The sequence below is a fragment of the Odontomachus brunneus genome, unplaced genomic scaffold (genome assembly GCF_010583005.1).
Source record: "Odontomachus brunneus isolate Ranch 3 - 2012 unplaced genomic scaffold, Obru_v1 Obru_scaffold_003, whole genome shotgun sequence".
NCBI lineage: Eukaryota > Metazoa > Arthropoda > Insecta > Hymenoptera > Formicidae > Odontomachus > Odontomachus brunneus.
Window position 1 is genome coordinate 4,323,477 of NW_022639453.1, and position 23,899 is coordinate 4,347,375.

A 23,899-nucleotide genomic window follows, 5' to 3' on the forward strand; every position below is an offset into this window, starting at 1 on the left:
GAGAGAGAGAGAGAGAGAGAGAGAGAGAGAGAGAGAACACGACAGCTTTGGATCTGTACATCACGCAAAACGTGTGAAAAAAAAACAAAGATCGTCGTAAAACCGATAAAGTGATTTTTCATCGGGACATATCGTATTTTTCTTCACATATAAATCTTTTCCTCCCGAGAACAAACAACAAATTTGATCTGGGAAATATTGACGCGTTATGGGATATACTATTGAAAGAACTAGAAACTTCTCTAAGCCATCGAGTGGCAGAAAGCCGATCGGAACGATCTTTTTGCTTACACTTTGTGATTTTTTATTGCTATTGGTGAGTCGTAAAGCGGGATGCGTTGTTGAAGTATGTGGAGAAAGGGGAAAGGAGAAGGAGAGAGAGAGAGAGAGAAAGAGAGAGAAGGAGAGTAAGAGTGAAAAAAAGAGCTCTTCTTTCTGCCGATGGCAGTCGTACGCGTTACGAGTGGGATTATTTTTGAGCTTTTATAGATCATGACTACCGAGAGGGAAGAGTGTGAGAAGGAGAGAAAGAGAGGGAGCGTCTGCTTCCGCTCTTTCGAATATAGAGAGCAGATCAGTGTCGGACGAGAACGCTATCCGACCCGATTAACGTATCGGAAAACTCATCCGCACGATCTCACGTACTCGGCGGTAGGGTCTTTAAGCCTTTGCTATGGCGATTCTAAGTGCTATTTGAACTCTCCCCTTCTTCCCAAGTAACATTCATGAATACGTGCCGACTCGCTTCGCGCCTCATACATGTTGAGCTGTCGTTATACTAATTTTCAGCTCCGTTCGTGGCGATTCCATAAAGAGAGAATCGATTGTCGATTGTCGTACGAAACGTCGCTCCAGTTTTATAATCTAACGTAATCTAACCTAATCTGTTCGGGATAAGTTATAATCAATTATCGAGATTTAAATTTGATTTGTTTTAATGGGATAATCCTTAGTAATCAATGATTAATCGTTTTTATGAGACCATTTAATGAATCACTCTTTTTTCATAAGTGAATTTTTGCTTCTTTATTACGCTCTCAATGCAACGAGGATTCGTAGAGTAGTGCGCGCCGTAAGAACGGTGGTCACGTTTGCGAATGGAACACGAATTTCGCGCGTAAAAGAGTTTTACTCCGTAATAAGAATTCTAGTCTGCGCATCGTCGCGTCGTCCTAGCACGTAGGAGATTGTAAACTGCTCTTCTTCCTTTTCCTCCGCCTCTTGCCCTTATCTGCGGTTGAGCAGAGCCGTCAACTCGTGCTCTGATACGCCGCAACGCGGCCGCACACATAAGTGAAAAAACATAACGCAGTATATCTGGGAGAAAAAGCGCTTTCGACTCCGCACTCGCGAAAGGGGATCGGATGCGACGACGGCGGCGGCGGTAGTATAGGTTGGATGCTGAAGAAAGGGTCGTGAAACGCGCCATGGAGTGCCGCTAGTAGTCCGCGCTGATAGACGGGGGTGGAGAATTGTGGAGAGAGAGAGAGAGAGGGAATGAGAGAGGAGCGAGGGAGACAGAGAACCGCTGCCACAAAGTAGGCGCGGCGCTTTATCGTCGACTAAAGGCTAAGAGACGCTCTCTTACACACTCTTTTACACGTACTTCCCGGCCATCCTCCCTGCAGCCACCGTCATCCCTTCGCCGCTTATCGTAACAAGTTCCGACGAGATGCAGCCGATGCGTCGTCGTTACATCGTGTCCTCGTGGTACCGTAGACGCTGCGCTTCTCGATTCCCTGTAAAGCACTCCCAGACTTGCCTGGTCGTCTTTTTTCCGAGGACCTTTTAATTTTATCGACTTTTTCACTTTTCTCTTTTCCTCACGAAAACGTGACCGAAACGATCGAGTGCTCTTTGGAAAACGAGGTTTTTATACGTACAAACGGAAATGGCGATGATGTGTACCTGGTCTAATCGCAAGTGGATTTTGCCATTACTCGGAATTTCGCGATGCAGAGATCAGATATGAGAATATTTAATATGTTGACTGCTATATGCGAATTTCAACTAATTACTTCGAAATTTAAAATTGAAGTTTTAATAGTCCGAAATAAGGTAAATAAATACAATTTATGATATGAGTTGTTTTTATGACGAACAGAAGATGCGTCTTATTCGTTATTGATCATGTATTTAATTTGTCGTAAAATATAATTGAAACGATTATGCAATACTTTCTTTTCAATATTGCTACAATATATGTAAAAGTACATTTCAGTTTTCCAATAACGTAGAATTGAGAAACATTGCCTATAAGATTTAATTGAAGGAAATATAAATAATTTAATTGTAAATTGCATGTTAACAAAAAAGTAAAAAGTAAAAATGTTAAGAGATTGGAAAATGGGATATATATATATATATATATATATATATATATATATATATATATAAAATATCGATGATTAAAAAATTCAAGGAATTTTAGTAAATAATACAATCAAATATAAACATTTTTATTTTTGAAAAAATCTCGTTTATAATTATTGGACAAACTACTTTGTTTAATAAAAAGTTGCAATTATTTATTAAAACACATTAAGCATACTTTGTAAGAAAAATAAATATAATAAACAGGAAAATGGAACTATTCGTTTTAACAATACAAACAAAATATAGACAGAAGAAAAATAATAGATAAACAATAGACCAGAAGAAAATGTGTCCTATTTTTTTACGTCAAATTTTTAGGTTTTTAATTATTTATTTTTCCAATAATTCATATCATCAACATATCTTACATGATAAAACAAAAATTTCCCGTGTTATTAAGAAAGTAGAAATAGCAATTGAACGATGTAAATCGTATTAATGTAACTATATTAAGAGGATATATTGAATATAAAACATTATTGAATATAAACTTACCTTAAGCAAGTTGGACTGCTACGAAGTCAAATTTTCTGGCGAAAGGTAGAAAGTCGTTTATATCTCTATATGAGTTTTTCTTGACTTTCAGCTTTATATGATGAGTTTTATAATAAATGAAACAATTTTGCACCAGTTATAGAGTGCACAGTAGAAATAAGCTTTATAGAAGAAATAAGCTTCTATTCCATATCATCTGTTACTTGATAATCAGTTTCTTCATTCTACATTTAGTTACGTCTTATATTTCAAATTAATGAGACACGACAATATTACTGTGCTGGTCACAGTGGAAGTCAGTGTGTCAATATCGAAAATTCGCGACGATTGCGATTTCTCTTGATGTTTTCGCGAAAGAGAAATCGACTTCGAATTGCTAATTTAGATATCTATGGATGAAACATAGCTCGTCCGGAATATTTTCTACGCACTATCGATCAATGGACGTACGCAAAAGATGCACGGATAATTTATACACAGCGCTTCATTCACGGACGTGAGGAGCATGAGTCACGAGTGTGATCAAGTGGCTCACGAAAAACATGATACACGTCTTCCGCGAATACCTACTGAAAAATCTGTATTCACATCGGAAAATTTACGTGGAGCTACATCGTTATAGAAAAAAAGAAAACTATTTTTACGTGCTCAAATAAATCACTTACATGCTCTGTTTATATCAACGTTTGTTTAACATTGCTTATGTTTGTAGAAAGAGAATACTTTTGAATGAATTTAAATATTACATGAATAAACCAAGTTGATTTTTAACTTTGAATTTTATGAATAATCATTAATGATAGATAGATAGTATGATATTATATCGAATCTTATTAAGTTACATATAAAGTATAATTAATTGCATCTACACATACACACACAAAATCAATTGTACGGCTAACAAAGAATCTGTGAAATGAAATAAAAGATACAAACGTTTTTTGAATTATATTTATTTATCATTTCTTTAGTAATTCATTTATCAGTTAGGCTTTTGCACAATCAGTGGAAATTACGGCAGTAGTCAACGTGTTAATTGGCGCGATTGAAACTATCGTCGGATTACGCTATCGATCGCTTTTTCCGTAATCTATCGATTGTCTTTCTCGTAATCTATGTTACACCTACTATAATTGTACAAATTAAATATTTTTCGCCTCATATCAAAATAACTCAAGGAAATCTCTTTTTTCTGTTGCAGGTGAGGTGATTGGGCAGCGATTTCTTGGCAATGAGAGCCACGTCGAGCACTTCAAGCTCCTGGAGCGCGCGACAACCTCAATCCTCATTGGTGCCAGGTAATTATTATGTGATTTGATTTTTAATCACGTCCCCTCGCGCTACCATGGTGGCTTACATAAATGAGATAGTCATCGGCTAGACACGCCGTTCATCTGTGCCACGAGCCGCGGATACCGACGCCGAGTCATTCATTCGATTACGCATCAGCGTGGGTGACGCAGCATCGCATGTAACGCTAACAAAACGGAGATGCGTCTTAAGCCGGACTATGTGGCAAACGTAGACTAACGTTGGTTCAACATTCGTTATGAATAGGATAAAACCTTCATTATTGTCTATCCTACTTAGTCATTGATACTCTGATTTTTCAGAGAGAATCTGAATTTTCTTGTGCGTCTATTCAGTTTTAGCTATAAAGATTTTTTTCAAATTAAAGAGTGAACAGGTAAATAGCTTAATTGCAATGCTGGTCGCAAGAAAAAACAAATTTTTCTAGAATGTCAATAATTAACGAAGATATCAATAACACTGTCTGACATAATTTTACTCATAACTCAAAATATTACGTGGTTGTTCGCAAAATACTAGAGGAATTTTTTGTTCAGTTTGACCTAATCTATCTGTATACCGCGGCTTCGTCGTGAGTTATCGGACATCTTGTATATGTGCAACCGTGCGTATATAGTGGATTATTTACGCAATATCTACTGTTTCAGCATCTGTTCTTTCTTGCTATAGTAACATAAAGAATCGATTACGGTAACAAATTTCTTTCGTTGTCATAACGAATTTGTATCAATAAGGGTTTGATTTCAATAGTAAATGTATTTGCTTAGAAGGCACTACCGACACAGCACATATGTTTAATAGACATCTTATTTAAAATGTCTTTTAATGACACTACTAAAAAGACATCTTAAAGATGTCATATCAAATGTTTTGAAGATATTACTTAAAAAGCATTTTGAAAATATCTTATTTTAGACGTCTTGATGATGTCTATGATATTTTTAAGACAATGTATAATTATTTATACTACCAATTATGAATATATGATGTGCCGAATATCATCATTATTTGTTAGGTGTCATCAATATCTAATCCTAGCTCTGAGCACGATGGATGAGCAAATCCACAGTCTAATCATAATTCTCAACCGACTGCAGCAAATAAACGATCCTTATAAAACATAAATAAAACATCCTTCTTTCTTTAATATGTGTTCTTTAATTGTGGAAATTTATAACAGCATATGTATATAAAGATCTTAAAGTAGTCTTAAACAAGATGTATTTAAAACGTCTTAAACAAGATGTATTTAAATTGAGATATAACATATTTTAAGAACATAAAAATGTTTCATAAAAATGTTTTTCCAGTAATTTTTAAGACATCTTAGAAATTTTAAGATGTCATAATATTGTATTTTTCTTTAATAGCAAAATGTATTTTTAAGAACTAATCTCCCTATTCTAGCAACAAAATTGTTTTTGTTTTAATTACGCATAGTTCGTCGATTTGGTTATGTCGATTATATTTTATCACTATTGATGAGAATATACGGCAGTAACAATGCTTACTTTAACAGTGATATATATTTTTTCCGCGTACGTACTTTGTTTGATGTTACACAAAATAATCATCCGTGCGCTTTCTTCCTTTGTAAGCGTTTATAACATCAAATGCGCTCGGATGCACTTGTGAAAAAAGTAATGGAAGAAGTGTAACTATTATAGTCGATAACCGAATGTTAATACTAATTTGTTGATTTAATGAACGGAAAATAAGTCAGTTCGCAAGCTAATAAAATTGATAGAATGATATTAGAGAAGCTAGTCAAATTCCGACTTTGCAAAATACAAGGTGGGAGTAAAATATATAGGGGTAAAATATACATATGTACTATGAAATAGGCGCGTAAAGAAAGGAATATTGCGATTATTAGAAAGATGGAACATTTGAACAACAAAAATATTTTAGTATTGTGGGAACACTGATTCACGATTAATTGTACCTAACCTCGCACCGCTGTCATTTCACACATGGCGACGATACACAGCTGAGTTTTTCACTTGTCAAAGAAAACTATGCAGCAATTTAAGAAAACGTCCTGTTAGGTGTTGTTAATACTGCTAAATTCATGTAATAGTACAAATAAATATGTATCTATAAAAAAATAATTATATTAAATAACAGGTAATATTTATTTAATATTGCATCTGTAGAGATTATATTTCTTGTTTCAATGTCATATTTTGGAAAAGCACACAACAAAAATTTATGAAAGGGACGTCGCTTCCAGCAATTGTAAAAATAAATATTGAGATAGTATTGAAGATTTTAGTATTAATGTAAAATTTAGATTAAATCCGATGTAAGTATCAATGACAGAACTAGACATACAAATTATGTAATATAAAAGATGACTTTAATTTTTTTGCTTACTTTGCCATTAAGCAACTGTGATTAACGTACCTACCTAATTAATAAGTTAAATTAAATTTTCTACAATTTTATGTTAATTTTATTATTTTTATGGATTGATCTTGTTTGGTTAATTATTAGAGAATTTTTTTATTTATTTTATGTCCTTAAATAACTGATTATTATAATTAATAAACGAAACTGAATTTAATATTTGTAATATTTTTAAGTTCTCATTGTTGGGAAAAGGAACGTAGCTAGTATGGAAAAGAGTGCGACAGACGACGCTTCCTTTTCTGACGTGTGAGTTCTGCATTCGATGGGTCATGGCCGTTTCTCGTAGCGATACGGCGTCCCTTCACTAGGAATCGTATCCGTGCCTCCGACCAACGTCGCAGGAGTAACAATCACTTTGCGACTCACTGCACGGCGTCTCATGACACAACAAATCTCTCTTTCTCGCCATGAAAATTTAATGCAGCAAAGGATATAAGGAGACTTTCCCGCGATCAGATTCTGCTTCTTCTTAAAAATAACCTTACGATCACAATATTCTAGAACATTGAAAGTGGATCCGGCGTGTTTCTCACTGCGGAAGTTTCTCACTGGAGAAGAGAACGAGGGAGAGCTTCGGCTTCTTCTTCTTCAATCAGAGAGAGGAGTCTATCAGACTTGTCAGAGAATTCCTCTGGACAAAGCCATCACCTTCTCTTGTATGAAGCTCCAGCTTCTTCTCCGAGTCTATCAGACTTATCGGAGAGTTTCTGTAGGTAAAGTTACTGGCTTTTCTCTCTTTCTTTCTCTCTTTCTCTCTCTCTCTCTCTCTCTCTCTCTCTCTCTTGTGTGTGAAACTCTGGTTTCTTCTCCGAGTCTATCAGACTCGCTGGAGAATTACTCCGGGCGAAGCCACCGGTTTCTCTCTCTTTTGGTCTGTTTTTCTCAAGATTAACAGAATTTATTCACCACTAAAGACGCTTAGTATCTAACCAATAATTTAGGGCATATTGAAGACGCAACTTTGTATTCCGAGTCTGCTGTGTATTTCTCCATTGTAATCACATTAAGGACAAATAAATTCGGAACTAAATCAGATCGACTCTTCCACCCGTTTATTGACCACGCCGCCGCGGAAATACCAAAGATACTTTTCTATATATTTTTTTATTCTTCGAGTCGGATCCAACGCCTCGGCTCATTTCAAAATGGCTTCCAAGTAAGGATTGCTCTACATAAGAGGTGATTCAATTTAATCCAGCAGATATCAGTTTTGATGACCATGTAATGCGTCAGTTTTAGAAGTGTGCGAATAGAACTGATCTCGATTTCAAGATAAACATGAAAATTTGTGTCATTTCGCGAATAATGCATTAAGTGAGGATATGTACATAAAAACGCGAGTGTTTGAGCGTTACCAAGAGTTTTACGTGCACGCGCGTGCTCAGTTATTAACGCATTGTGACGAAGTCGAATCACCAAGCTTTCAGACGAGATCTGCGCCTTTCGATCGAGGCGCTTCCGGTTTCATGAGTCATTGTAGTGTCCTGCCACGGATTACCTTGCCACACTTTTCGGGAGACTATTAAATGTGACGATCGTTTCGTGATTTATTTACGTACGTAAGAATGTTGACCTGTCAAATGTTAAAAAGATGCGCTACTTTAAAACATATATGTCCGATGAAGCTGCACGGCTAGTGTTGAATTTATCCATGTTGAAAAAAAACTCCGAGATCGTATAGGACGCGTTACCTTCGCGTTATGAAAACAAAACGGTTTTTTGTTATGACACAGTTGGATAGATTTATGAATCTCAAATCAATCAAAGCTAAGTCGGCTCAAGGTTTCAGTTCATTTCTCGCTACGATTACGGAACCACTCAACGCACTTCGTGCTTTAGGATGCCTGCTGTATTACTGGGATTCTTTCTTACTTCACCAACTCGTGCGATTGCTCGATTCGGATACTCAAGAGGCATGGGAGGTGAAACTCGGGTCATCTTCTGCATTACCCACTTTCTCACACTTCGAGGACTTTTTTATTGGATGGATTAGAGTGATGGAGAATTTGACGCTACATACTTTATCCTCTACTTCTCAAAGGGAGTGTGCTACTTTTTCTTCAGGATTACCTCGTTCTAGAGTGACTTTATAGCGTGAAATGTTACTGCGTCATTGTCTGCCATGGTCTAAATGCCCATTGTGCAAGTCAACACATTATTTGACGCCCTCGTTATCAAACTAAGACAACTCAGCAGTGTCGCAAATTTATCATCGCAGCTCGACAATGTTTTAACTGTCTCGGCGCTTATCTTTTACATCGGTGTCACGATACAAAATATTGTCTAAAGTGTGGGAAAAAAACATCATACGTCGCTTTACATACTATTCTATTGAGGCATCAAAACTTACCTCTATCTGGACAAGCTAAATTCTCGCAGCTTGTTGCTGATACGCAACCTTACATTTTGATAATTGTTAATACATTCTTGCATTGACAATTAATATCACTTGTTCATCAATCTAGACAAATGTTACACTTAATTCTTTGTGTCACGAATTTTTTCTTATACACGATTCATTTGAAACTTGTTACTTGGAGGTTTTTGGAGTCGCTGATTATGAATCTGAACTCAAAATTTTGAAATTCAAAATGGCGGATTTAATATGGCGGACCAAAATATGAAAAATAACTTGATTAGAATAAAACTCGATACTCAGAGGTTTTTTGGAGTCACTGATTACTAATTTGAACTCAAAATTTTGAAATTCAAAATGGCGAATTTAATATGAACGACGATACAACAGGTCTGTGCACGGAAGCGCTCCCGGAGCATGCGAGGAGTTTGTGACTTGGGCCTGCTGTACAAAATTGATTCTGGCCTCAAAAACTCTAAGCAACTCAATTTCATGAAAAGAAAAGTTGTTTTTTGTTCGTCATCTTAAATTTGACAAAAAAAATTATTCTTAAATTTGATATCAACGAACCCAAAAACCTCAACGACCCCAAATACCAAGTTTCGTCCAAATCAAGTCACTTTTCGCATTTTCGTCCGCTATATTGCATCCGCCATCTTGAATTTGACAAAACTAATCTCAGATTCGAAATCAGCGACTCCGAAAACCTCTATATGCAAATGCCCAACTCATAAACTTTCATAGTTTTTGTTAAATTGAATTTAATCGAAAGAATTTAAAAGAAGTACTATTTTTACCATTTTGTTTATTTATAACAAATATATTATAAACGATAAGCAAGATTCTTTATTTTTCGTAATTTCCATGATGTTTAAGAATTATAAAAATACCAAATTTGCTAAATAAATCATTTAAACTCTATGAAAAAATAAATAAATAAAATGTGAATAAATGTAGGTGAGTCCCTGGTGGGTGACCCGCTGTGACTCTAAGAGTTAAAGAAGTCTACATTCCTTGCAACTAGTCGCGCTCTTGTCAAAAAGAGTAACGATGAACTTCATGTAGTGCGACTTTTTATTGATTAAGACTTGGAATTATAGTTTATATTAGAAGAAGTGGTAAGACAGTTAAAGTTTGAGTGCAATAAAGCTCCTTGATAAATATTCCTTTCTAACTAAGCTTTTATGAATCACTGCGATATGTCATAGATTTATTTCATTCTTGTGGTGAGTATCTTAATCGTCGCTGGCTTATCCGCCTAATGAAATTGGAACAAAGTCGCATTTTTTGGATGCGAATTATGCAACAAACTTGGTCTTTCCACGAGATTCGAACTATATCTCGAAATGAGAAACTTCCTCGATCGAATGCCTCTCGTGCGCCTTTTATCGATCGACAAGAATCGTTACGTGTTGAAGGACAATTTCATAATGCCAACATCGAGATGGAAGCTAAGCATCAGTTTATATTGCCCAGAAAGCCATTTCTCACCTCTAAGCACGCTTGTCATCTCCGATGCTCACTGCAGAACTCTCCACGAAGGAATACAGGAAATCTTGGGATTTATAAGATCGTCGCATTGAATCATCGGGAGAGGGGCTCTTATTCGATCCTATATACTCAGATACGTATATTGTGCTCATTTTCGAGGAACAACAATTAATGGGACAATTACTTTTTGTCTGAGTAATTCCAATGAGTAATTCTCAACTCCAGACTCGATTATGTCGGCCCGGTGACTTAAAATTTGGTGAAGGCGGGTGGCACGAAGCTACAAGGGATTCTAGCTCTTTTCGTATGTCTTACTACATCAGCAATATACCTTAAAGTGGTAACGGATTATACGACTGAATTATTCATCGCCGCCTATAAAAGATTCACGGGTCGTCGAGGAATTTGTGCAACACTTCAGAGCGATTGCGGTACCAATTTTGTAGGAGCCGATGCTACGTTTCGTCAACGGCTTGAACTCACTTCCCAGGAGCTGCATGACCTCACTTCTCTTTTAGTCAACGATGGTACTAAGTGGAACTTTAATTCTCTATCCGCGCCTCATTTTGGGAGAAAATGGGAGGTCACTGTAAGATTTATAAAATATCTCCTCTGACGAGTCATCAGTAATACGGCTTTGACATGCAAAGAACTAACATTATTAGTGCAGATCAAGGCGATGTTAAATTTTCGGCCGTTATGTCCATTATTTGATGACATATATAGACTGACTATTCCATTCTAATATCTGGACATTTGTTAGGAGAAGCACCTACTACAATACTTGAGCTAGATCTCTTCACAGAGTCAATCTCAAAACTTTTACGTTGGCAATTACTACGATAAAAGATGGATCTCTTCTGGTCTAGATAGGTAAAGAAATGTCTACAACGTTACCAAGCAGTATTAAAATGACATCATCCATCTAACAAAATAAAAAAAGGAACTCTCGTTCTAATCTGAACGATATCTCCTGGCGAAATGGCCTTTGGCTAGAGTTACTCAACTGCATAAAGGATCTGATGGAATGACCAAGGTGACTTTACGTACTGTTATCTTGACTTTCAACTGGTTCATTGCGAAGATATGTGTAATACCTGCTAATCCTAAGGTTAATAATTCGCCAACATTGTTGTCGAAGGTGGACGGACATAGAACAAAGTGCGACAGAACAAGGCGCTTCTTTTATGAATTTTGCACTCAGCGATTCATAGCCGTTTTTCATAGCGACACAGCGTTCGTACCCGCGCCTCCGATCAGCGTCGCAAAGATAACAATTATTCCATGACATGTCCCACCGCGTCGCATGATCTAACAAAATTCTCTTTCTCACGATGAAAATTTAATGCTGTAAGAGATATAAGGAGGCTTTCCTGCGACGCTTCTTCTTTGGAATAATTATTCGATTGCAATATTCAGGAACACCATCGAAAGTAGATCCGACGTATACCACTGCAGAAGTTTCTCACTGTAGAAGAGGACGACGAAAAAGGAGGGAGCAGCTGCCTCTGGGTGAAGCTTCGGCTTCTTTTTCAAGTCTATCAGACTCGCCAGAGAGTTACTCTGGGCAAAGCCTATTGGCCACCTCTCTTTTTTGAGTAAAGCTTCGGTTTTCTCTCCAATTTTATCAGACTCGCTGGAGAGTTTCTTCAGGCGAAGACTGAAAGATCGGTTTCTCTTTCTTGTATGAAGTTTCGACTTCTTCTCCGAATTTATCAGACTCGCCGGAAAATTCTTCTGGGCGAAGCCATTGGCTTCTCTCTTTCTCTCTCTCTCTCTCTCTCTTGTGTGAAACTCCGGCTTCTTCTCCGAGTCTATCAGACTCGCTGGAGAATTATTCCGGGCGAAGCTATCGGCTTTTCTTTTTTTTGGTCTGTTTCTCTTAACCAGATCTCCAGGATTTATTCACCACTAAGGATACTTCATCTAACCGACCATTTAGGGCGTGTGACCTATTTAAGACGCAGCTTTGTATCCCGAATTCCGCTGTGTATTTCTCCATTGTAATCACAGTAAGGACAAATAAATTCGGAACTAAATCGGATCGACTTTACCATTCTTTTATCGACCACGCTGGCGCGGAAACACCGATACTTTTCAATACATTCATTAATGTTACTTTTATGTTAGATTATCTTTTTTGTTAATTATTTGACAATTTCCTTTATTTTAGGATACTGTGCCTTTCATAAAAATCAATGATCCTTTCAATATGATCAACTTATGAAAAGAACAAAACACTGTTTTAAAAAAGATAATGCATGTAGAATTGGTGATAAGATTGTTACCTGCGCCGATTATTATTATCTGATAATTAATGTTTCTAAAATGACTAATAAAGACTAAAATAGTCTTTTAGTTTATTTAATTAAATTAACTTGATTGTACATTAGAACTCTATCAAAGTGAAATAACTGAACTTTTGCATTATGCATACAAATTACAAAAAGCAAAAGATAGGACATACTATATAGATAATTACAGATAGCAATATATATATGTAAGTGTACATTATACTACATACACTACTCATCGGCAAGAACGAATTGCAAGTTTAGATGCAACTATTATTACCGATTAGAAAATAGACAAGGAAATAGAACTTTGAACTTGATAAAAGATTTTATGTTTGAATCAATAGCGAAACGCTGAAGGGTGTATTCCCAAGGTACACTTCTGATATGTTTAAAGGTCGGATGCAAGAATAAATTTCCGATATTAGTATCAGTGTATCTGGACTATACGCGTTTTGTCTTAATGTGTTCATTAGAAATGATGCGATAACGCGTCTCACTGGTGCCGTGATGTTGTGTTTAAGTCTCCTATGGAGCACCGTGGCAGTTACGTTAGAGCTTTACAAAACAGCTGTATGCGTAATCTCATGAAGCTCGATTGCTGCCGCACAAAAACAGAAAGTGGAACTTTAATCCTCTATCCGCGCCTCATTTTGAGAGAAAATGGGAGGTCACGATATGGTAAGATTTATAAACTATTACCTCTTACGAGTCATCAGTACTTCGGCCTTGACTTAAAAAGAACTAACATTATTAGTGCAGATCAAGACGATGTTAAATTCTCAACTGTTATATCCACTATTTGTTGACGTCACTGATGTCAAACAACGCGCAAGAACAGAAAGAAATTTGAGAAAGGAAAGAAAAGATAATGTTGTTACTAATAAACAATTAAAGATAAAAATTCTATCTTGCAAGGTAGAAATTTAGAAAGCAAGATTCTATCTTGTTTAGTAAAATTTTTTTGGAGTGAAATCTTATTCAAAACAAGTGAAGATTTATTCAAAGCGGTAGTGAAAATACTGCCATTCGGAATCGTAAAAGTGAATATTCAACTTAAATTTACATTGAATTCTGATTTCATATGAGTGAATATGTCAGTCGATTATAATGAATTTGTTGTTGTATGTGATAATAAAATATATCAGATTCAATTTCAAGTGAAAATATGTATTTAACGATTCATAAGATAAATTTATTTTTCAGAAAAAAAGAGAATTTATTCTACATAACTGGAAAACCATTTGTGTGTGTGTGTGTGTGTGTGTGTGTGCGTGTGTGTATGTGTGTGTGTGTGTGTGTGTGTGAATTTGAGTAACTCGGTTGTCATTCTATTTTCCAAGTAAAATTAATTCGAAAAAATTTAGAAAATATCACAAAATATCCTACAACTTTTACAAATATTTCGTTATCCATTATTCATTATCTATTATTATTTTCTCATTTTTAAATAAAATTTTCTTATTTTTAAGTAAGTTGAAGTAAAATTTTATTGTTTAATTATTAGATGGAAGGACGATAGGTAGACCCACGATATACATATACAAGTATAAAAATAACTCTTAAAATAATCGTAGCTTAACCTTCTTGCTACTATACGTCACTAAAACAGCCTCCCGCTAAGTAATCGTGTAGGTCGTGCCATTATAGTAGCTTCTCTTGAAACAACTGTTCGCGATGACGCATCACTATGGCCTTCTTTCTTATCATGCATTCTAAGCTAGAAGATGATTTTCTGTTGTTATGAAGCAATTTTTTGCTTATTTTCATGACGTTCAAGCAATATGTAAATAATAATAATAAGGGACATTATCACATTCCAGCAAACACAATAATATAATTGTTACATTGCTGTAGCATGTAACAAAATATAACGTGTAATATAATATATACGTTATATGTTACGTTACGTCAGTTGTAATTTTTCACTTTAAATAATATTATGATATAAATATAATGTGTAAGTAACATATTACTTAAACAATGTTATATAACTAAAAGGTTATATAACAATTATATATACAGCTAGAATAAAGAGTTGAAATGTTATATAATTCGAATACAGATTATTTATTTGAAAACTATTAAACCCATTTAGTAAACTGAAACAACTGGGGTCCACTATTGAATCGAAGAGAACTGAGTCTATGTAAAAATTCATATGAAAAAAAAAAAAAAATTAATCGTAGAATATATACTATAGTTGTATACTACTTGCATATATTAAATAGTATAAGTATATGGGTTTTGTTTGCGCGTGTGTGTGTGTGTGTGTGTGTGTGTGTGTGTGTGTGTGTTTGTGTGTGTTTGTGCATGTATATATATGTATATACAGGGCCGGAAAAAAGTCCGGAAACGGTCAAATATCTCGAAAAGGATTAACTGTAGCGAAAAATATGTAAGTAGCAAAGTTGTAAGACTTAATAAAATGTACCTAATGATGGCTAAAAATTTGACTTTGAGTGAAGGACGAAGGTCATACGAAGGTCATACGAAGGAATTCAATTTAAAAAATTGAATTTTTTAAATTGGACCCCCTACTTTTTCAAAATATCTAAGATGTTTTTGACATGATTTTAGGTTATGATAATCAATGTGTGTCAAACGTTTTCGTAAGTTGGTAATTTGTAGTAAAAGTTTGTTCCTGATCACTGATGGTCGGAAAGGTTGTTTGGTTTTTTTGTAAGTTTAGCAATCTAACCTCCTTGTCCAATAGGAGAATTTATTTTCTAATAAATAAGCTCTTATTGGATAAGAAGAATGGGTTTTTAAACTTACCAAAAAATCAGATAATCTTTCTGATCACAAATATATATGTATATTCCAAAAGAAGCTTCACCTCTACAAATGGCAATTATAGTATTGTACCGTACAAACACTAAAAATCGTCTCTAATGAACAGCTTTTGGATTCTGTTACGAATGTATTTGGCCTCAACATTCCGTATCGTAAGAGAGAAGGGCTCACTGCGTCTTAAAGCACACGATATGATGCTGTCTACCTGAGAGTGGATGCTTTTTAACTCGAAAGTATTGGCTTGATATATTCTCTAAGGCCCTATGGAACTTAATCTGTGGATTGATGTAGTAGTCTTCTCTAGAGCTTTCGCGCTATTTTCTAAGTGTTGCTTCGACACTTACAACACTACTCAAGTGTGACACGCCATTTTTCTTGAATCTCAGTACGTACATAGCATATGACGTGACATTTTATATGTAATATTTTATATTGGCCCGTTCTTTAATTTGCACAATTATTTAAACGATTGTTTAAACAAAACTTGAAGTGGCTATGTACGTAAAAATTGATCTATAAGCCAATAACATATAAACCTAAAATACATAAATCTAAAACCTATAAACACATAATCCGATGCACTCTCGTAAAGCCCACTATTCGTAAACCTAAAATCCAAAAATTTATGGAAATTTATGAAATGGTTGCGTAGATTTTGAGAGTATGAAGAGTAAGAGAGTATTCTAGGTTTATAAATTTCGATTGATGGGTTTTGAATTTATGAATTTTATGTTTATTGAATTTGCGTTTATATATTCTGGATTTTGTGTTTTGCATATATGAGTTTTAGTCTATAGGTTTCGGGTTTATGGATGTTTGGCTTATAGATTTCCGACTTATGGGTTTTGAGTGTGTAAGTTCACGTGTTTATAGATTTTAGGTTTGTGTGTTTTAAGTTTACATGTTATGGGCTTAAATATATCAATTTTTACGTACATCGCCACTTCAAGTTTTGTTGAAACAATCGTCTAAATAATTGGGCAAATTAAAAATGGGCTGATATAAAATATCATATATGAAATGTCATCGTATGTGCGTGCTAAGTTTCACGAAAAATGTCATTGTTGTGTGTCACACTTTGATAGTGTTATTTGTTAGCTATAAAGCGGCAAGATATGATATTTATAAAAGGAAGCAACAAAAAAATTAATAGTTTTGTGTGTATTAATAAAATAGATTAGGTGATATTTCAATATAGTTTATAAAGAAGAATAAAGGAATTTTTGTCCTCGTTTCTTGAACTCGTTTTAACAATTGTTTTATTTATTTTCTACGACGATAACTCTACAAGCTAAATAAATCGTTTCGATCAACTTAATTAGAATTTGGCGGAAGTCATCCTTAATCTTGTAAATCAATACTATAATGATCTCTTTCTCTCTCTCTCTTTCTCTCTTTGCAATATGTGTATCTTTTATTTTAAATAATTTCCAGTTTTCATCTACTTGATTTTTCGTCTAATTCTCGATAGAATTTTGATGGGAATTCGTCCTTCTCTTTGACGATTTCGATTTTAACGTTAATCGTCTTGCCGAGTAAGCTTTGAAGTAAAATCCCGTTAAAATAAAAGATTACACAAAAATGAATAAAAGGTATGTTTTGTTATTCGTTTCGGCATTCGCCACATTTCGTTTCCGAAAGATCTTTAATCTTTGATCGTGTTTGGCATTTTTGTCAAGGGAAAGGTTAAATTGTTCAAAGGATTTGCAGATGAAGGGTGATTCGAGACATCCTATTATCCACGATCGATTCGAGGGTCATAAATGGAGGTAATTCCCGTTCGATAATTTATCCCTTATTTACATCTTTTTACCTTTTCCACTCACCTCATCTAACCTTATCCACTTCTCTTGTATTCAATTGTGTGCTAACTTTTCTCTACTTTATATTATTTTATCAATTCGCTTCAGTGACGTTGTTAAAGCCGCGAGTAGACATCAAAAGCGTCTCTTTTTGTGGGATCCGATACAAATATATTGGCTAATGGAAATTTGATACGGACCAAAAAATAATTTAATTTTTTTCCCGGTCGTGCTTTCTGCCAACAGTCAGCACAATATTCCTAGATCATAAAATCAATTACGTTACGAGATATATAGCGCGGGTCTTTTTCGATTCCAATTTTATCCCTTTAGTTTTTTTTCGTTTGATTTATCTTTCGCACTTTCATTCCTTCCCCGCACGCAGCTTCGCCTGTGAGATTTGAAAACTCGGATATTATCCGAAAATAGTTTGTCTCTTTTATACTCCTGTGAACATTACTCTCACATGCTTTTATATGTTAAATTAATGCGACAAATTTGTTTTTCTGTCAAATTTTGAAATATTATGAAAAGCCGTGAATTTATATATTAACACATTGCCGACTCTTTGGGACTTTTTAGATCTATCTGTTTCACGATCCATTACTTAACAATTAAATGAATAGATTTACTGTTTTACGCCCTATAAGCATTTAGTATAAACATAGTAAGCATTAGTGATACTGTAACTCAATATCTAAAACAAAATATAACATTGACACTTGCTTTGATTTAATTTGTAGAAGATATACATAAACATAAATTAACAAGATATGCAAACTCTTTTAAAATTTTTATAATATTTATAATAGTTGTGACAAAAACATCTTCTATTTATAGGTGTAGTAATGTTGGCAACACATTTTCTAATTGATCAAAATTTAAGTTGAGTTCATTGCGCCTTCATTTAATATACAATACCATGTTATCATACCAATGTGTGCAGATATTCTTATGTGTGCAGATAGTACATATAATTAATACACCGACTAATATAATTCGTTATGAACTTATGCATTCCTGGAAAATAATATGTTTTTTAGCCACCGCTAAATTTTTATCAATTTCTACAGAATTGTTTATAGATTATTTTATAACGTAATTCTTCTCGCAAATACAATCTCTAATAATCTCTCCTAGTACGATATACTTTTGCATTATGCATTATGAATTTTTATGCATTGTGAATTGTGTCTGCAGCTTTTAATTTGCACGCATGCTCATTATTTCATTGCTAGTTTGTTTTATTGAGGTAACCCAATATGTACCTATTATCATTTCTAACACATAGCCAATTCAGATTTGCTCTGAATTCGAATATTGTGACTTTATGCAAACTTTATCGGTTTGTGTGATCCTATCCCTAGACTTGCATGACTCTCTTCATTACTTGCATACTTTTCTCTCATAAAAGTTTTAAATGTTGGACCAACTCATTGATGATGAGATGTGACTGTGACTTTGTGTCCAACAATGCTCTACAGATCTGATGCTGGCCATCTCTGTCCCTCATTTACACTTGCGCTGTCGCTAATATGGCCTGTAAATTGATTCATTTATCTGTGTAATTATTTTCCACCAAGAAAATTCATTAACTATTGGGATTTGAATGCAAAACAAAGTCTACTCACTGTCCTCCAACTCTAGCTATGCTTACATCTTGTTGTATTTCTCTATAATGAGCTCTATAATTTCGAAATTTATCATTGGGCTATTTATGATTTCATACATTTACGGCTATATATTGCGCAGTTATATGAAGCAGCTTAAATTAATATACAAATTAAAAAAATTCTTTAGATATTCAACCAGCAAAATTACAATAAAAGACAAACATGATCCAACGTCAAGCGAGTTTTCGTAATATATTTAAGTGATAAATACAATCAATACATAAATATAATAAGTTTTCAAACGTTTTAGTACTAACTTTAGAATTCTCTTCAGTAGATAATATAATATAAGGTAAATAAAAATTAAGATTTATCACATCGCTTAAAAATTTAAATTTTGTAGATGTAAAACTAGACTGGATTGATATTACGTATAAGAATAATTATTGTTATCTTATGATAAGAAATAAAATAACTTAATAAATGTCAAAATCATAAAAAAAAATCTTATCATTAGTAATATCAATTCGGCATCCATCCCAAATTAAGGAGAGAATATAATATAAATAGCAAAAAAGTTTATAGCGATGACAAATGTTGCCGTGTTACAAATGTTACAATGTTGTCATAATATATAAAGATAATCGTAAAGCGTCTGTCCTAAACAACCACAGAATTATTGCTTACATAAGAACAGATTCATAACAATTTCAATAATTGAGGAATAATCTTTGCTTAACTCGATTGTGTCATTTTATACATTGAGGTCATTAAATCGTCTAATAAAAATCACCCTAGAAACATATATTTGTTTATAAAAAATTTTTCTCTATCTAGAATTTTTACATTATTTTAATCAAATTCGTGTTCTTAAATTTGTGTTTTAAGAAATAACCAAATATTCATTATAATATTTAGATAATTGATTGCGGTGTTTTTTATCTAAGTTTCCAATTGTTTATTAGTTTGTTCTACGTAAGACGCGTCATAGATCAAACAATTGATCTTATAAATGACCGTACTCTAAAAATCATTACGTGATGAATCTTAATTTTGATTTATCTTATATTACAATGTTTATAAAGAGGGTTCGAAAGTTAGGGCCGAAATATTTAAATTTATTATATTTATGTATTGTTTATTACTTATTTTATTATTTATATTACTTATATTATATATACTTATATTTAAAAAAACTTGCTTGTACATTGGTGTTGATTTTTGTTTTTTTTTTGTAATTTTATAGGTTAAATTAAATTAAATTCAGAAAATTTTTTATGGAACGAAAATATAAATTTATACACTTAGTTATTTTGTCTGTGGAGATGCGAGGTGAAGTATCTCAGTGCATAATGTTGTGTTTCCTATACAATTAGTTAACAGCTGTCTTCACTTACCTTTGGTGTTTGGGAGTGTAGTAAAAAGAGAATCGATTCATAAAATATATTCATTTAAGCGTCCTCATTTCCCTATTTATATGCGGGATACCCTATTGGGTTCCCAACGATACTGTCGGTTCCGACGAATTAATTTGGCAGATCTGTGGATCGTGGAAACTGTGGTCACATAGGATGAACAGAAATGTCGGAGGCTGAGTCAATCCTGGTCAGTGTTGCTAGGTACATTTTGCGCCTAAAAAGAGTATAAAAATCCTCTAAATTCCTCTAAATTTAGAATTAAATCTCCTAAAAATCCCCAAACTTTCTTTTATTATTTATATGCTGCTAAAATAATGACAAACATTAATAGCAACTTTATAAGTTATGAAGTACCGCATTTTACAAGTTTTCAAAAAATATTAAAAAATGATTTGATAAAAAAAAAAAACATTTCTTGGGGCAAAATAAAAAAAATTATCTCACGAGTTATTATCGTTTTTCGAAACGTCACCTCTACAAAGTAACATAAACTACTACATATTAACACATGCCGAGGCAGTTTACTATATGCCGCACATATAGACGCGCTTTGGCGTTTATGTGTTAATTAAATGCGTAAAATAATTACTTACACATTAAATGTGGAGCTTTTTTCCATGCTTTATAATATAATTATGTATATTTTTTGCACTCATGTTTATATAAATTATTATAAAACATAAATGTGAGAAGTGTTTAAATAATCGCGCATATTAAACAAATGAATTACGATATTGGTTGTTCTTTTCTCTCTCTCTCTCTCTCTCTCTCTCTCTCTCTCTCTCTCTCTCTCTAACGTATTTCATATGTTAAATAAAAACAAGGAATACGATATGGTTGGTACCACGAAGATTAATCATAAATCTTTCATCATAAGCTCGTAAAAAATAAAAAATTTTAAATAGCATTTTCGCACATCGGAAGCGTGATTATTGGAGCCGATATTCATAGTTCGATTTTATGATATACAAAAGAATATCGCACGTGTATAGCGCAGAACCGTTTTCGCCGAAGGATGGATTGAGAGTGCGTATCACGGTATCATGGGGCGCGCATGTTTGGTCCGCGCGATCCATATACAGGGTGTCCGAAAAGTCTGGACACGGCCGATTTTCTCGGAAACTATAGGAGTTAGAGGAAAATGTTAAATACAAAAGTTGTAGGGTTTCAACCAATCTATCAACTGGTCACCCTTGTTTGACCTTGACGAGTACCGTGGAGGTCATGTGTGGGTCAAGATGATTTTTTTAAATGAGACACCCGGTATTTGGTAAGGTCATGTGAAAGCTGGTCCCGAGCCCTTTCCAAAACCCTGGGCATGAGCCCTTCCAACCCCCTGGCGGTGACCTTGAGGCGAGTATTAGTGTTTGCATGGCAAAAGTTCGGACACGGCCGATTATTTCGCAAACGGTGGGTATGATGGAAAAATGTTTCGGATAAAAGTTGTAAGACTCCATAAGACCTACCGAATGGGCTACGCCGATTGACCTTGACGGGTACCGTGGAGGTCACGTGGAGGTCAAGATGATTTTTTTAAATGGGACACCCAGTATTCGGTAAGGTCATGTGAACGCTGGCCCCGAGCCCTTTCCAAAGCCCTCAGCTCGGCCACTTCACCTCGGTCGCAACGGCGACTGTTCGCCGATCTCCCAACCAAGATGATGGAAGACCGTAGTTTTTCTAACAAACTTTCCCTAACCGGAGCGTTATCCCACGACTGAATAATTGGTCGCCCTAAACAGGGCGGTTTGTTTTGTGTACGCTTCCAATTGCGCTCACTCTCTTCTCTGACCATTCCGGCAAGGTTAGGTTAGGGCACTTCCACCCGTCCTCACTCTTCACAATCTTCCTTCCAATTAGATTCCTTCCTTGGATTATCCATTCGCTTAGACTGGATTCAAAAAAAGTATCATCCTCATGTTCAGACCGACCATTGGCAATGTCACCTACCTCTATTCATTGTATTAAATGCTCGAACTGCCCTCCTCCCGCTTCTTGACAGTATCCAAGTCGGAAATAAAATTCTTTCAAAACGTTTCCCCTCATCTCGGGTGTTATCCCATTAATTTGGTCCATAATTCGCTCCTTCAGCTCATCCACATTCGCGGGTTTGGTCTTGTAGACATTATTCTTGACATATCCCCATAGAAAAAAATCCAATGGCGTCATGTCCGGAGACCTAGCGGGCCATTCTATTTCTCCGCGTCTGCCTATCCACCTTTCAGGGAAGACCTCGTTCAAATATTTCCTTACCCTTGCCGCATAATGTGGAGCCGCTCCATCTTGTTGGAACCAGGTTTCTTCTCGTCCAACCAAATCAAAAATTGCTGGAACAATTCGTAATTGTAAAAAGTCTAGATATTTTTGACCTGTAAGTGTTCCCTGTATGAAGAAGGGTCCAATTATTCCTCTCCCACAAAATCCAGCCCACACGTTAAGTTTTTGGGAGTATTGGGTATGGATATCGCTCGTCCAGTGAGGATTATCGTCGCTCCAATATCGGCAGTTGTGCCGATTCATCTCCCCGTTCAATTGAAAAGCAGCTTCATCAGAAAAGATTATGTTTTCGAAAAAATTATTGTTTTGGTCATAACGACGCATCATCTCCTCACAGAACTCGATACGTCTGTCCACATCACAATCATTCAGCTCTTGCGTCAGAGTGATCTTGTAAGGGTGCCACTTTTCATTTTGCAAAGTTCACATGACCTTACCAAATACCGGGTGTCCCATTTAAAAAAATCATCTTGACCTCCACGTGACCTTCACGGTACTCGTCAAGGTCAAACAAGGGTGACCAGTTGATAGATTGGTTGAAACCCTACAACTTTTGTATTTAACATTTTCCTCTAACTCCTATAGTTTCCGAGAAAATCGGCCGTGTCCAGACTTTTCGGACACCCTGTATATTCGGGGAGCCTGAATTCTATCGATTTCGTATCGAGCGAAGGCGCGAGATCGCGGTAGCAAATGAGCAGCGCGGGAAATTACAATAGCGTACATTACAAACACTACGAAAACGAGAAGTACTTTTAGGATTATCTATAAGCAACAAGTATTACAATAGAAAACTGGATAGAACTAATCTCTTTAGCAGCCATATCCTAAGGTCTACTCAAACACGCAATTAAATAAGAACATCATACCTATTTTTCAAAACTTTAGGTCACAGGTTTATTGCTGGAGGCAACTACAATGCCAAACACCCATGGTAGTACTTAACATAAAAGGATGATAATTAAACCTATTAATGTTACAAAATAATCTATATCCGGTTTCTGCGGGTGAATTCATGTATTGGCCTATTGATCGTAGAAAAACACATAATGTTATAGACTTCTGCATTGTGAAAGGTATAGCAGTATATTACTTTAAAACAGAATCATGTCTTGGTCTAACGTCGGATCACTCCCTAATAATAATTATAATCAATACAACCATAGTAAAAAAGATCCTACCTCTAACCTTGTTTAATGCAAGAACAAACTGGCGATTATTTAGAGATCTTTTAAACAAGCAGATAAGATCTGTAAGA

The 23,899-nt window shown here is 35.0% G+C and overlaps 1 protein-coding gene across 4 annotated transcripts in view; it reads left to right on the forward strand.

Moving 5' to 3' along the window:
* LOC116843614 (semaphorin-1A-like) overlaps positions 1–23,899 on the forward strand; it is a 711,737-nt gene that overhangs the window by 351,492 nt on the left and 336,346 nt on the right. For all 4 annotated transcript variants that reach the window (XM_032814175.1, XM_032814150.1, XM_032814158.1 and 1 more), the window contains one exon: positions 4,073–4,169. In XM_032814175.1, coding sequence (XP_032670066.1) covers positions 4,073–4,169 — 97 coding nt within the window. The remainder of the gene's footprint in view (positions 1–4,072; positions 4,170–23,899) is intronic.